Source organism: Apostichopus japonicus, chromosome 7 (genome assembly GCF_037975245.1).
Source record: "Apostichopus japonicus isolate 1M-3 chromosome 7, ASM3797524v1, whole genome shotgun sequence".
Taxonomy (NCBI): domain Eukaryota; kingdom Metazoa; phylum Echinodermata; class Holothuroidea; order Aspidochirotida; family Stichopodidae; genus Apostichopus; species Apostichopus japonicus.
The window spans coordinates 1,719,898-1,733,761 of record NC_092567.1 but is presented as its reverse complement, the minus strand read 5'-3'; the positions used below and the strand labels follow the sequence as shown (position 1 = coordinate 1,733,761).

At 34.5% G+C, this 13,864-nt stretch overlaps 1 protein-coding gene across 27 annotated transcripts in view; it reads right to left on the bottom strand.

Annotated features, from left to right (window-relative positions):
• The window catches only part of LOC139969956 (myotubularin-related protein 13-like), a 113,407-nt gene that overhangs the window by 18,324 nt on the left and 81,219 nt on the right, over positions 1-13,864 (bottom strand). For 11 of the 27 annotated variants that reach the window (XM_071975382.1, XM_071975383.1, XM_071975385.1 and 8 more), the window contains 2 exons: positions 10,195-10,257; positions 71-342 (listed from right to left, as the gene is read on the bottom strand). In XM_071975382.1, coding sequence (XP_071831483.1) covers positions 71-342; positions 10,195-10,257 — 335 coding nt within the window. Of the gene's footprint in view, positions 1-70; positions 343-10,194; positions 10,258-12,033; positions 12,070-13,864 lie in introns of all 27 variants that reach the window. The other 16 variants (XM_071975397.1, XM_071975399.1, XM_071975400.1 and 13 more) reach the window with 7 other exon arrangements.

Here is a 13,864-nt window from a genome sequence, read left to right as displayed (position 1 = left end):
TTTTAATTTTCATCTAGAGACCAATACTTGAGAATATCAATTGAAATTGATCGATGGCTTCCCCACTTACCCTCAGTTGTGACTTTTCTCCAAACACATAGAGGGCAGCCTTCCTTGGATCCTGGGCTGTGGTAACTGCTAGATCCTGCTCTGTCACAGATCCATTCCTTCCGTGAGCTGCATATGAAGGTGACAACCTACGGTTATCTAAAGTTGCCGTCTTTAGGACCCCGACACGGCCACTCCGGCCGTGTGGTTCCTCATACGAATCCAGAAAGTCGGCCCGGGAGCGGCCAGAAGTCCTTGGTGCACGCAAACTGCCCATTTTTGTAGCAAAAGCGCCTGGGGAGTAATATGTGTGGGTTTGCATATGTCACATATATCAAAGTAAGCTCCTGTGTTAGCATGTTTGTGGTGATGTGACTACTACTGTCAGTGATGGTATCAGTGCAGTATATACAATATTAACAAGAGAGAAGTGATGTGCATACATGGAAGGTTATATAGATTAAATCTGCAGTATAAACTGAGGCCCCATAAATGCTCTGTATATGGAATACTGTGTATAATATTGTAAATGGTTATATAATAACGTCCTGCCCTTTGTAATTATGTGAAATATAGTATTGTAATGTTACTGCACATTTCATCATCCTTTATATTTACAGATACCATTGATCAGTATTAAATTGAAGAATACAAAGTTGTGTGATTAAACCCTTGCAGTTAGTATGGTTTACAGTGTAATATGACCCGAAGTAGTTATAATAAAAGCTAAATAGGCAATTTCCAGTTAAATAAAACTTACAATGTAGTATTTGGAGTCTTGTAACTACAGTGAATGGGATCCTTAGATTAGAAACTGGCATTAGTTCAGGTGGCCCTCTAATGGTGATGGTCAAAATCCATTTCTACAGATCTTTAAATGTGTCTATCGGTATGAACATTCAAATAGTGGGATTTGGCTCATGTATCAGTAGTTGATCTTGTGGCCTCACTGCCCACATTGTTGCAAAGGCATACAATGATCAAGTTGCTCATGTATCTTGGAAATAGTTCAAGACTATACCAGGGGTGCAGTGATCATGTTTGGACCGGTGGGTCAAGGTGTTATATCATGGGGGGAGGGGTCTAAGGCAGGGTGGACAGTTTGGAAAATGTATGGTGCTATATTTTGCAACATTTGAAATAATGTTGAAGAATTTCGCCTGATTAGGTTGCATTGCACATTCATGTTTTTTTTTATATTTATGTACTGTACAATAGGATTGATGGTAATATCATGTGTGCCAGTGGAAGAGGAAGAGGGGGAGAGGGGGAGGGGGGGTGGAAGTGAGGGACGTTAACATATAGTTTATGGACTCTCATTTGCATGATTTGTTACAATGTAGAATGTTAGAAGTATCCACATAGCGAATTGCTCCTTATAAACTCAACTGTGAATGGCATGTAGAAAATGTCAGAACTACAGTGTAAGAACTTGTGCGCATACACTGATGGAATTGTCACTACATTATAAGATATCCTGTTTTCAAGGTGGAATTAGGATTAATATATTTACTATGTTCTTAACACGGGGGAGCTGGAAGGTAACAGAATTAACACTTCAGCTTCAACACAGCCTACAAACTAGAACAGAATTATGTGTTTAAGGAACGACACAGCCTACAACCTAGAACAGAATTAAGTGTTTTAGCTACGACACAGCCCATTGCCTAGAACAAAGTTAACATTTCAGCTTCAACAGCCCACAACCTGGAACAGAATTATGTCTTTCAGGAATGACACAGCCCAGTACCCAGAACAGAACTATGTGTTTTAGCTACGACACAGCCCATAACTACTGTAGAACAGAATTAACATTTCAGCTTCAACACATCCCACAACCTAGAACAGAATGATGTGTTTCAGGAACAACACCGCCCAGAACCCAGAACAGACTTATGTGTTTTAGCTACGACACAGCCCAGAACCAAGAACAGAATTATGTGTTTCAGGAACGACACAGCCTACAACCTAGAACAGAATTATGTGTTTCAGGAACGACACAGCCCACATTCTAGAACAGAATTAAATGTGTTTTAGCTATGACACAGCCCACAACCTAGAACAGAATTATGTGTTTTAGGTACAACACAACCCAGAATATAGAACAGAATGATGTGTTTTAGTTACGACACAGCCCATAACCTAGAACAGAATTACCACATTTCAGCTTCAACACAGCCCACAACCTAAAACAGAATTATGTGTTTTAGCTACGACACAGCCCACAGCCTAGTACAGAATTATGTGTTTCAGCTATGACACAGCCCAGAACCAAGGACAGAATTATGTGTTTTAGCTACAACACAGCCAGAACCAAGAACAGAAGTATGTGTTTTCGCTACCACACAGCCCAGAACCTAGAACAGAACTATGTGTTTTGACCACATTTTATGGTTAACATGGTTCGCTTTTTGTTTTTAGCAAATTTATGAATTCTGTTCTGCAAATTTTGCTTTCCACAGTTAATGCCAGTCCTACCAATTTTAGTGGTATTTTAAAACCTACTGTATGAAATTTACACCCTTTTTGAAGCTTTTAACTACAAAATTTAAGACAGTCCTGCCATTTCAGTGGAATTTTAATTCCTAAGTTAAAGAATTAGCCGTGACATGATGGCCCAAGAATTTAAATAGGTAGTCTACTAGTGAACCTGAGGAAAGTTGACACTATAAACATCAAATTTGTGTACAAAAATACTGCAACGAATTACCAAGGGTAATACCTTTAATGACAAAGAAAAGGTCACTAAACCAGCAAAGAAATGGACCTGTAAAAAGGTTTAACTACAGTAAAACACACAAGAGATTGACCTGTAGAAAGATTTCACCTGTTGGATCTTAGAACAAAGTGAGGATTACAACAGTTACAGGGATCTGTGGCATCGGATGCATTGATTATTATTATTATTAAGGCGAGATGAAGAAAAAACAAATCTACAGATGCATCAATAATGAATGAGTTAAGACTACTGGAGTGTGCTAGGATCATCTCAAGCCTATCAAAGTGGTCCTCTTTAGTTTTAGCTGGAAGGTTGGCAGGGATAACAACAATGGGTTCAAGCAGGGGCAGGTCAGAGGTCATGCTTTCAAGACAACATACAGGGATATATCATGTTTCCTCATTGCTACAAGGCACTACCAAGAATATGTAGATATTACCATAAAGGATAATTTGAAACAGTTTCTCAACTACTGTAGTTCTTGTTGGGACTAACAAAGACATCTAAAACATTTCAACTTTGAACATTATTATGACTCACATCAACAATCTCAATAACACCTTCAGAATATAAACTGTTAGATCTTTTGTAGGTGAAAGATCTCAATGGCTACAGCTTTGACCAGCTTTTTCCAATCTAAGAGCTATTAAAGTTGACTTGTCCATGATAAAGAGTTTGTAACTGCCAATGTGACATGAAATATACAGTACATAATACCATTGAAATCCTTATTATGACATTACACCATTACCAATCTATAGATATTGTAAAACAGTGAACTGGTGTAATTAATGTAGAGACATAGATAACATGTTGCTATGTAAAACATGTATACAGTGTAACACTTGTAACATTTGATGCTATGAATTGTATATTCAAACATGTATACAAACTAAGGCATTGTGTAATACTCTTGCCATAAAACAATGATACAATTGACATGTTTATAATTGCTGCTATATATATGCTTTGTCAAATACTGACCATGGTATATTAGTTTTAAACAACATAAGAAAAGAAACCAATGATGATATAATGATTTTTGTGTACAACACATTTAAATTCTGATGTTGTTGTGTAGAAGCATTGAAGCAATATTTCATAGATGCAGGCAATGCTTTCAGGGTTCATGTCCACAACACTGTGAAGCATTGCATGTTGTGAGATATATAGCAGTGTTTTATTTTATTTTTTTGTTTTTGTGCTTAAGCAAACAAGCTTCTTCAAGTATTGCTGCTGACATACATGAGAATGATTTCAAATAGCTTTGTGATTATTAATTCATTTCTCAATAATATAATCAAAATTTCACTTGTAGTGCTTACTTTTCCCTTCTCTACGGAGCATAAATATAAGACTTGTGGTTTCTTTTATAAAACAAAAGCATTGTTGTAATCAGCATTTTATATGATATGCTTCTATATGGATTTTATTTGCATGCTTCTTCTTGTTAAAGTTCATATAATACATTACTGAACAATTTACTGCCCTCGTAGCTGCATAATATGATGTCATTGAACTTGTACAGTAGGGGCTTTAACCCAGTTTAACCAATTATACAGTTTGACACCTTGTCCTGCTGTCACCCAATCAGGACACTACAGTAGTTATCTCAATGTAGTAGTTATAATGCTACAGGGTCATTCCATGCCAACTCAACAAGGGTCCGACACCCACCATCTCAGATTTTTACCAATTCTGGTGTGGAGTTTTAGAACATAAAGATAAGAATCCACATCAAATTTTGGCTGAAAATATCAATTGGTTCCAGAGATATCGGCTTTCAAAATCGGTGAAATTGACCCCGATAATCCAAAATGGCGGCCATTTTGAATTGACCTAAATTATAACACCCAGACTTTTCTTCAATAACTTTTCTTCTTAGTAAGCTACAGATGTGAAACTTGGGATTATAGCAATTTAAAGCATGGAGATCCTCAATATAGACATTAATTCAATGTAGGACTTTAATAAAGGTAAGTTAAAGGGATTTTGAATTATAATGAGTGAAAATAAAATGCAAAATGGTGGGTGTCAAAATCAAATTTTGCTTCTTGATTTGGCATGGAATGACCCTACAAGCATGTGGGAGTTCAAACTATCTAGAAACCTGAACTGACCAAATTTGATTTAAAGGAGCATAGAATGCAAGTTTATAGGTCCAAAGGTTAAATTAACCATGGTTTGAAATATTTAAGAAAACCATGGTTTCATTTTACATCATTGATACTGTATGGATATTGTAGTTTACACTAAACTAAATACTATGGCATAACCATGGTTTCGTTTGAAATTGATCATGGTTCTTATTGTTTTATCCTTGCCTTAGCATGGTTCTTCAATGGTGCTTTGTATGATGCTAACTCAACACCATAACCATGGTTTTATATTGAAATTTTGTATTCCAGCCATAGCTTTGTCAATGTTGGGCCCTTGTCTAAAATGGTTGTTTGTATTAGGCTAATACAGGTCAAACCATTGTTATATTTTGTTGTGAAATGTTGGTTTGTATTTGGTAAGTAAAATATCATAACCTGGTTTCATTTGCAAATATTGTTCTGTACTGGTTTAGATCATGATGATATTATTTTGTACTCTCAGCCATGTCCTGTACAATGCTAACATGACAATGCATTGGTGATTTGTATTGTTACTTGTAAAGTTTTAATAGTTTATTATGGTTCCTTATCTAACATGCTCATGTTATAGCACTGATATAACTGAGTGTGGTTCTTGCTAGAGTAGCTTTGAAGCAGTTTCTTCAACTTTTTTGTTAACTACGAATTGGGTAATGGAACTATGGAAACAAAACATGGTGGACATGTTACTGATCATGATTATATGTGGTGCTGTAATGTTTCAGATATGGCTCTCAAACATGGTATGGATGTTGAAGATGGAGTCTTAACAATGCAATGAACTTTCATGGTGTAGTGTTGTGTGCCATTAGTACTGCTCCACACTGATTACAATGAAACAAGCTGTATAATTAAAAACTATTACATTTTGCAATATATCAAATATTCTACTGTTAGGTGTACTGTGTGCACGAGATATACATACATCCAATGCTACACAATGTTACCAAATCAGACTTTATTTTAAGTAGTAGTTATTGCGATATATAGTCAACTTAAAAAGCTTGAAATGATGTTATCACCACATGAAAATGTTGTTACCATAGTTGCCCATGAATGTATCAGATCCTCCAGGAAGCTATTGATGTTAAACATGATTTTGTCTTACCTGGAATATGAGGTTTTGCTGGTTTGAAGTAAAAAGCTCAGTGTAAGACTGACTGTTATTGCGTTAAGTGATAAATTGTTTACATGATACTGTATCAGTTTAATTAGCCGCATGTATTTGCGTGATCTAGTAGTCCAGGGGTTGACTGGCAGGCATGCAAGTCATTTAATAGCGGTGCGGAAATGGGCAGTTAGCGTACAGCACAATGACTTTAAACAACATTATATATATGTATTTATATATATATAAGGTCAACATTTTGAACATTGAAATATTTATTAAATGAAAATACTGTCACAATTCTTTCCACTTTTCCTGATGAAACTAGCTTTCAGTTGTCCAGAAAAGTCAAGTTGATAATTTACTTTTGGTGTAAGTTTCATCCTACACAGAGGCACATTATATCAATCGAACCTAGCAGATGTCTAGGAACAATTTGTGTGAATTTGGTCAATTTTGTATTTCAGGATATATAGTCAAACACAAACGAACCTAAGGTTTTCATTAAACTACTATTGAGTGGAAGGTTTGGGCTATCTGTTAATATGTTAATCCTAAGAATGTATAATTCAAAAACATGGTTAATAGCATCAGGGGTGACTAATAACTATCATTATCTATCTCTGAAGATTAGTACTGTACCTCCTACCATGCAACAACTATGAAGTGAAGAACAAGTGAAGAATTCTGAATCATTTTATCAACTGAAACAAATCAATTAGCATAAATGTTGCCTTTGATATAACATTTTCTCGAGGAAGAGTTTGTAATAAAAAAGCAATATTTAACAAATAAATGCAAGATGAGAGTGAGGATGAAATTTTGAATGAAGATCTGATGTTAGAGATATTGAAAGTAAAAATTACACATTTAACAAGTTATAAAAGTTAAGGAGTCAGAAAAAGAAAGCTATATTTAGCGATAAAACCAAAATTAGTTTTGTTACTTCCAAACTTACCATTTTATGATCAGCCAACACCTCTAATACTGATAAACCTAGGAACTGTATGCAAGTTTCTTTTAGCAAAGTTGTATTTTTTCCACATTTCTTGTGATATAATTGTTAATCAATATTTTGCACATTTGAATCGTAGGATACAAGTTTACGAAATTAAGTACAAAGGTAGTTTTCATTTTTTTTGTAAGATGAGAAAAGAATCTGAGCATCGTAATTAAAGTATCATTCAATTCTTACATATCATTTTACAGACATGTTTGTTGGCAGTTTCGTAAGTTTGAACCAAAAGTGAGCTCCGAAGCAAGCAAGTGTGGTTTCATAAATGAACAACTCAAAAAGAGAGAAGAACCAAAAATCCAATTTAGAGGTGGAAGGTTGCAGAGTACACCAGCCACCCATGTAAGTTGCTTTTCTTTTTTTCAAATGTTCAACTCCTGTGGTGAAAGCTGGCACCGTATTGAGTCCAAGTCGGTCCCACACAATGACATTTTGGTCAATGTGCATTGATTACATCACACCAATGTAAATTCATTGTAAATATCACCAGGATGCTCAGATTAAGTTCTCCTCATCTCACAGATCAAATTAAGTTGACCTCTCTTTTCTATTCTTTAAATATAACCACCTGATTTCAATTCCAGTTTGAACTTGATAATACTAATAAATTAATCCAGTTATAATCTAAAAACTTTCAAAAGATTTCCAAATAAATTTATAAAAAGTTCAGCCTTTCTCCCCTACTGGACATTATCAAACTGTAATTATTTGCATTATAAGCTAAAACAAATTTCTTTTCTTTGAAACTATTACAAAATTAATACCTCAGCACCTTCTTAATCTTTCATTATGCAAGCCCTGACTGGATGATTGAGTTATTTGTAGCAGGGATGAGCCATGTTGTAAAAAAAAATCTAACGGAACTTTGCAAATATAGGCTCCAGTTTGCGTATGCTACAGTGTGTTAGGATTATAGATTTTTGTCCCCGAGGTAGAAAAGAAATCACGGATATTCCGCAAATTCGCGGAAAAAGCTCATGCCTGTTGTAGTTATTGCATGGTAAGATATTCAATTGCTCACTCAGAATGTAACTAAAGTTAGAGTCAGATTATTGTTATAAGGTGTTAATGAGAGCTGGCTGACAGCTTCTAGAGTTACAGACAGGAGCGGAAAGAATTGTGACTTCCATTTATACATTAATTACATACTAAAAAACAATAATGAAATAAAAAATGTAAGCAAACTATAAGCAGATCTAAAATGACTTAATATCAAATAGGACAGAGAAGAAATAGGAAAACACATGACAAAAAGTAGGGTCACAATATTATACATAACAATTGAAACCATGCAAGGGCAAAAGAATAAGTCATATAGACAAAATATTGGGGAAGAAAATGAAATCAGACGAAATATGGTTAAATATATAAAAAAACATTTAAGTAAAATGTTACATAGAGATAATTCTAGACCTTACATTCACATATGCTATAGTTTTAGTTTTGATTGCCCTAGCCTAAGAAATAACTTCTCAATGACAACAAGAGTTCGCTCCAGTGTTTTGTTCTTAGTAGTGGTTAGATAAATTTTCCTGACACATAATATGAAGACTTTAAGACTATCTAATACACCTGTATTTTCTTCACTGAGTAACTGTTTTCCTTTTCTAAAAGTCTCGTAACGATCATGAGCTCAACCTGCTCCGTTGGCATTCACACATTGTCATATGGAAACTGGTTGCTAGGTAACAAAATATTCATGAACTGACTGAACCAATTAGCAACCACCTGAAGCAACATAATGAGTTTTAGAGCGAAAATACTACGGTGACATTGTAGATTTTGACATTCCTTTTTAGAATGAACTGATAAAGAGATCCTTATATTGAAATGAACGAGCACAAATGTAGTTTGACTTGCTGCTGATGTACATGCATGATATATCTAGTTTAGAAACCCATTAGTAATGTAAGGTTTCAAATCACTTTGAATTTTCAATACAATATGGACACCACATGCACAGATGTATTTACCACCAGATGGGACGAAAATAATCCAATACAAGTAACAGAATAGGGTTGAAATAATATTGAAACTGAAGATAATATCTACCACTAATGAATACTGAAGGTAATAAAACATGTTACTGTGACAGATGGCAGAAAATAAACCAATACAAGTAACAAAATAGGGTCAACATAATATTGAAACTGATGATAATATCTATCACTAATGAATACTGGAGGTAATTAAACATATTACTGTGACTATCTTTGATATGAAGGATCATTCTTGTAATATCATGTGATACATTAATGTCACTAGAGAAGACATGTTTATAGTAGTAAATGATGGGTGTGTTAACATAGTTGTGTACAGTAAACTGTCTCTAGTTTAGACAACAATAAACTGAGTTTACATTTTCATGTATATTTTTCATCGTCATCAGAGCTATTCAACGTTAGATGTTTATCCCAGCATTTGAGCTTTATTGGTCTATTTTATAATAAATCCTGTTGTCTTCATGGGATTATAACAACTGATTAGGAACTATCAGACACATTAAAATGCCTGTAGAACTACCAGTTATTTGCACTTATCCTTGGATTGATTAAACCAGCTTTATTCTTATTTTTGCCTTCACACAACTACTCTTTGAGATACATTTAACTAACTAATGGTCCTACTACCTACTGCTACCTCCCCTCCCCCTCACCCCTCAGATGGAAAAATTGCATTGATTGGTATGTTATCATTATTGGAAAAAAAAAATTATTTGTTTAGTAAGTTTTTATTGATAAAAAATTTAAAGAAACTCAAATGAGCAACTTTAAGTAGTCTGTATGATTTGGGATCTTTTGTTTTGGTTTTGTCTCTAACTTAAAATCACCAAGTGAAGTATTTAAATTAGTCCTGCATTAATACATCTATAAGTTTAATCTGTACATTTTTTGTGATATTCCATTCTATCGTCCTGTCTAGCATTTTTTGTCGAGGGAGACAAAAGAACAAAACTTTGCATTTTGTAAAACAAACAAATCTCTATGAAATTTCCCTCCATGGCATGTTTTTAAAAGTTTCCAAATAAATGATAAGTCCTGGGATTTTGGATAACAAATTGTACAGCAGAATTCTCAACATAAGCCATTTAAGTGCACTGGTCATGCAAACTTAAAACCAAAGGAGGACTCGAGTCAAATGACAACAGGAAACAATATACTTGTACCTGGGAGGATAAGCATCGAATGACGTGTATTTCGCCCTTTTTGTTTCCGCATTGGATACTCATCTTCAAAACGAATGAGAACATTATATATGTGATCATAATTTAGAACACTGTATCTCTGTGTACAAGGTTTAGTATATATTTTTGTTCGTTAAGTTATATACATGCTTTTGTGCAGATAAGGCAACAGTGCAATGTTAGGACCTGATACTTAACCTGTGGTGATTTTGCTCTTTGTTGTTTCGTATTTAATGGTCATTGTGTTTCATATATTGAAATAGCAGTTAACAAAATTAATGAAAGATTGTGATGTTTTGATAGCTAATAAAGGTCTATCAACTATGTGTTATGGGATTCACTTACTTGAATAAGTTGCGCTTGCAGCTGCAGTAAATCAGTTTACATTTTTTTGCTGCTCTAATCTTTTCTCTTGGTACGATCAGCTTTAGAGTGTGAGGCAGTAACATACAAAACAAGACAATACCAGCAGTGTCTGCTCCAAATAGTACAGATGGTTTGCATACAAGGTGCATGGCTTACATACTACGTCACAACCAATCTTAGACTTACCATGGCAACATGTTAATAATCAAGGGTATGCTTAAAGCACAGAGAACCTGGTGAAGTGTGCATTTTTCAAATACATTAATGTACATAAATTAGTATCTCAACCCGAAGAAGACAGTCACATGACAGATGAGAAATTCAAAAGTTTGATTGGCTCCCTTACCAATCAATTTCACTTGTGATTGGTCTTAGAGAGGATTCTAGGAATATGAAGGCACATCTCTCTGCACCTGCTTCTTCAGTTTTAATTTGCCACTTCTCTTAGTACTTTGTCTTTAAACAGAATGAATTCCATTGATTAGGGTAACTGTTGCATAAGAACCGATGATAAAAGAATAGACCTGTTTTTGTCATAGCAACATATAACAGTTACACCATCCAGCAGATGTACACCTTATATATGTTAAGAGTGAAATAGCCAAGTGTGTGTATGCAATACTGTGATATCAATTAGAATCATAAAATTAAAAGCAAGAATGCAGTGCAATCGATTGCGATGAAAAAGGAAAGTAAATGTTTGGCTCTCCCCCGTTTCATGCTAGTGACAAGCAAGGTGTCTGCAACATGCATTTCAGGCAAATATTACAGGAATATGTAGCATTCTGCAAAGGTAAAATAATGCAATACATGCAGCTCTTAATTACGTTGAAGCAGTATCCATTTTTGGTTTTGTTATTATTTGTATTATCAATATTACTGTTATTATTTTTATTTTTTAATGATGGAAAAGCGTTAAAGAAGCATAATGAGTTTGATATATGAAAAAATCAGAACCTATTTGTTTGATATCGTCTCTAGTACTATTACTATGTATAACAAACTTTCTGATTATTTCCAACAGAAGAATTTTGATCTAGTATTTGCCAGATGTTGGTTTTCCAGTCAGACTAATTGCTATTCACCCAAAACTTTAGAAATTCTTCATCAAGTTGTTTTGAGATCACACCACATGTGAAACAATAGATGAAAGATGCAATTGCCAAATTGATCAAAAGTAAAGTCATCCAGGCAGCCTACTTTATCCTCTTTCCTCCCCCCCCCCACCCCAACCTTAAAATTTGTGATTCCAACTCTATCAGTGTCCTTGCCTTCTAAAATGCATTAAGTCCTCCTGATACCACAACAAAACTATCTAGGAATAAAAAACTTGCACAACAGTCAAAAGAGATTCCTGGACACAAAACAAACCACATTCTATTCATATGTAATAATATCAAACTCAGCATGCTTCTATTAATATTTCTTTGTTAAAGGTAGAAGATTGATGGATACCTCTTCGTAGGGTGGCAACACTTAGCAGAGAGTGCTCTGTGAGTCAGGAGGGGCGAGGGAGGAAAACAAGTTCACAGTGAGTATAAACAAGGTCATCAAATCAAACACACCTCCATCATTCACATAAATGCACATAACTTATGCAGGTTATTTCAGGTAGTTTGTCAAGCTCTGGCAAATCACTAAACATATCAATACCTTGATTAAAATAAGACGCTCTCATAGATATTTGTCACCAAAGAATGATACATGTAGCCAGTGAATTGATTCAAAGTAATTTGTGGTCCAGACACTGTTTAATATTAGACTAGTGTTAATCACATGCAAAGAGGCAGGTTCAAGATTTTCAGGATATAGTCAAACTTTGTTTTGATTTAATACCTGTGATAATATCTGATACTTCCAGCCAAATGGACTACATTGGCAATTGGACATCATCTTGATGCACCAAACTCAGTACATAATACTTCTTTATATGAGTTTCCCACAATAGCCACCTCATTTAATTCCAAAGGTGCAATAAACCCAAACAAAAAGCATTCTTCAAATTCAAATGAAATTGTTCTTCCATTGCCTGTGCTGGCCAAATCTATACCTAGCCATAAAGGAGTATAAGTTACTTCCACTCAACAGAGCATTCTTCTAAATTGAAGTCATTCAACAGATTCCCTACACTATGATTAAGCATTTTTACTTTTCTTTATTCTAAGTTATGTTGAAACATTCCTTGACAAACGTTCCAGATAAAACTACTTTTCACAGGTTTCTAAAAGTTTCTTTCAAAACAGTTCTAGGACACACTTCTTATAAACATTAGCGTTTGAACCTGTCACTGTTAACAGATTGACTCAAAAAAATCAGTCATGATTCAGAAGCAACCATTTCAAGAGAATTAAGTCATCCTCTCCCTGAAAGGACTGTTTAACTATTTAATCTAACTCAATCTATAAATCCTCTTCCACACTCCCCTCACTCGTCTCCTAAACTCTGTTATTTATCTGGATCAACTTGAATTCCTTAAAAAAAGGTGAAACATACAAAAGCACCTCTTTCTTCCATAAATGCACAGCTGATTTTCCTTTTCTCTATATCTCTGTTTTCATCATAAAGAACGAACCAGAAAGCCAGTTGGCTTTTTGATTCCTTGCCATACAACTTGCTCAAAGTTTCAAGTAACTATCTGACTAATGTAGAAAAGGTGAGTTAAATTTGTCCAAGAATTAAGAGAGAATCAGGAAAGATCAGAGATTTCCAGAAATTTTGTTTCTTTTAAGGTGTTTAACAAGCAAGTTTCACACACACACCACATGCCATCACCATCGCATTCCTTTTGCCTCTGACAAGGAAAAAAAATATAGCTTCATTTAACCCCAGCATTCCATAAAAATATTAACTTTGAACTCATGCACACTAGTAAATAGACCCTGGATTCTCTTTAAAAGCAAGGGCAAACTTATTCTTAACTTGCTATATATATATTTTTTTTTTTACAATCTTCCCCAATTTCCTTACAAATTTACAAACTTCTACCTGACTGATAGATCACGCTGCGAAAATATTTGCAACTAAAACCAGAAATTCAAATTCACTTTTCAAATGTGCAGCGGTGCCTAAAGGAAAACTAAAATATTCTTTTGATCTGAGATGATATGAGATGAGCCTCAGAATAGGTCAAATTAAAGAATTCAACTATAAATCTTGTACAACTCAATATCAAATTGATAGGGTCCCAGAATTGATTTATATCAGATTTGATTTATATTAACAATAGGTGGATATATTTTAGTCGTCCATATCTCAGTCATCCTAATTTATCTCAATTAATCCTACA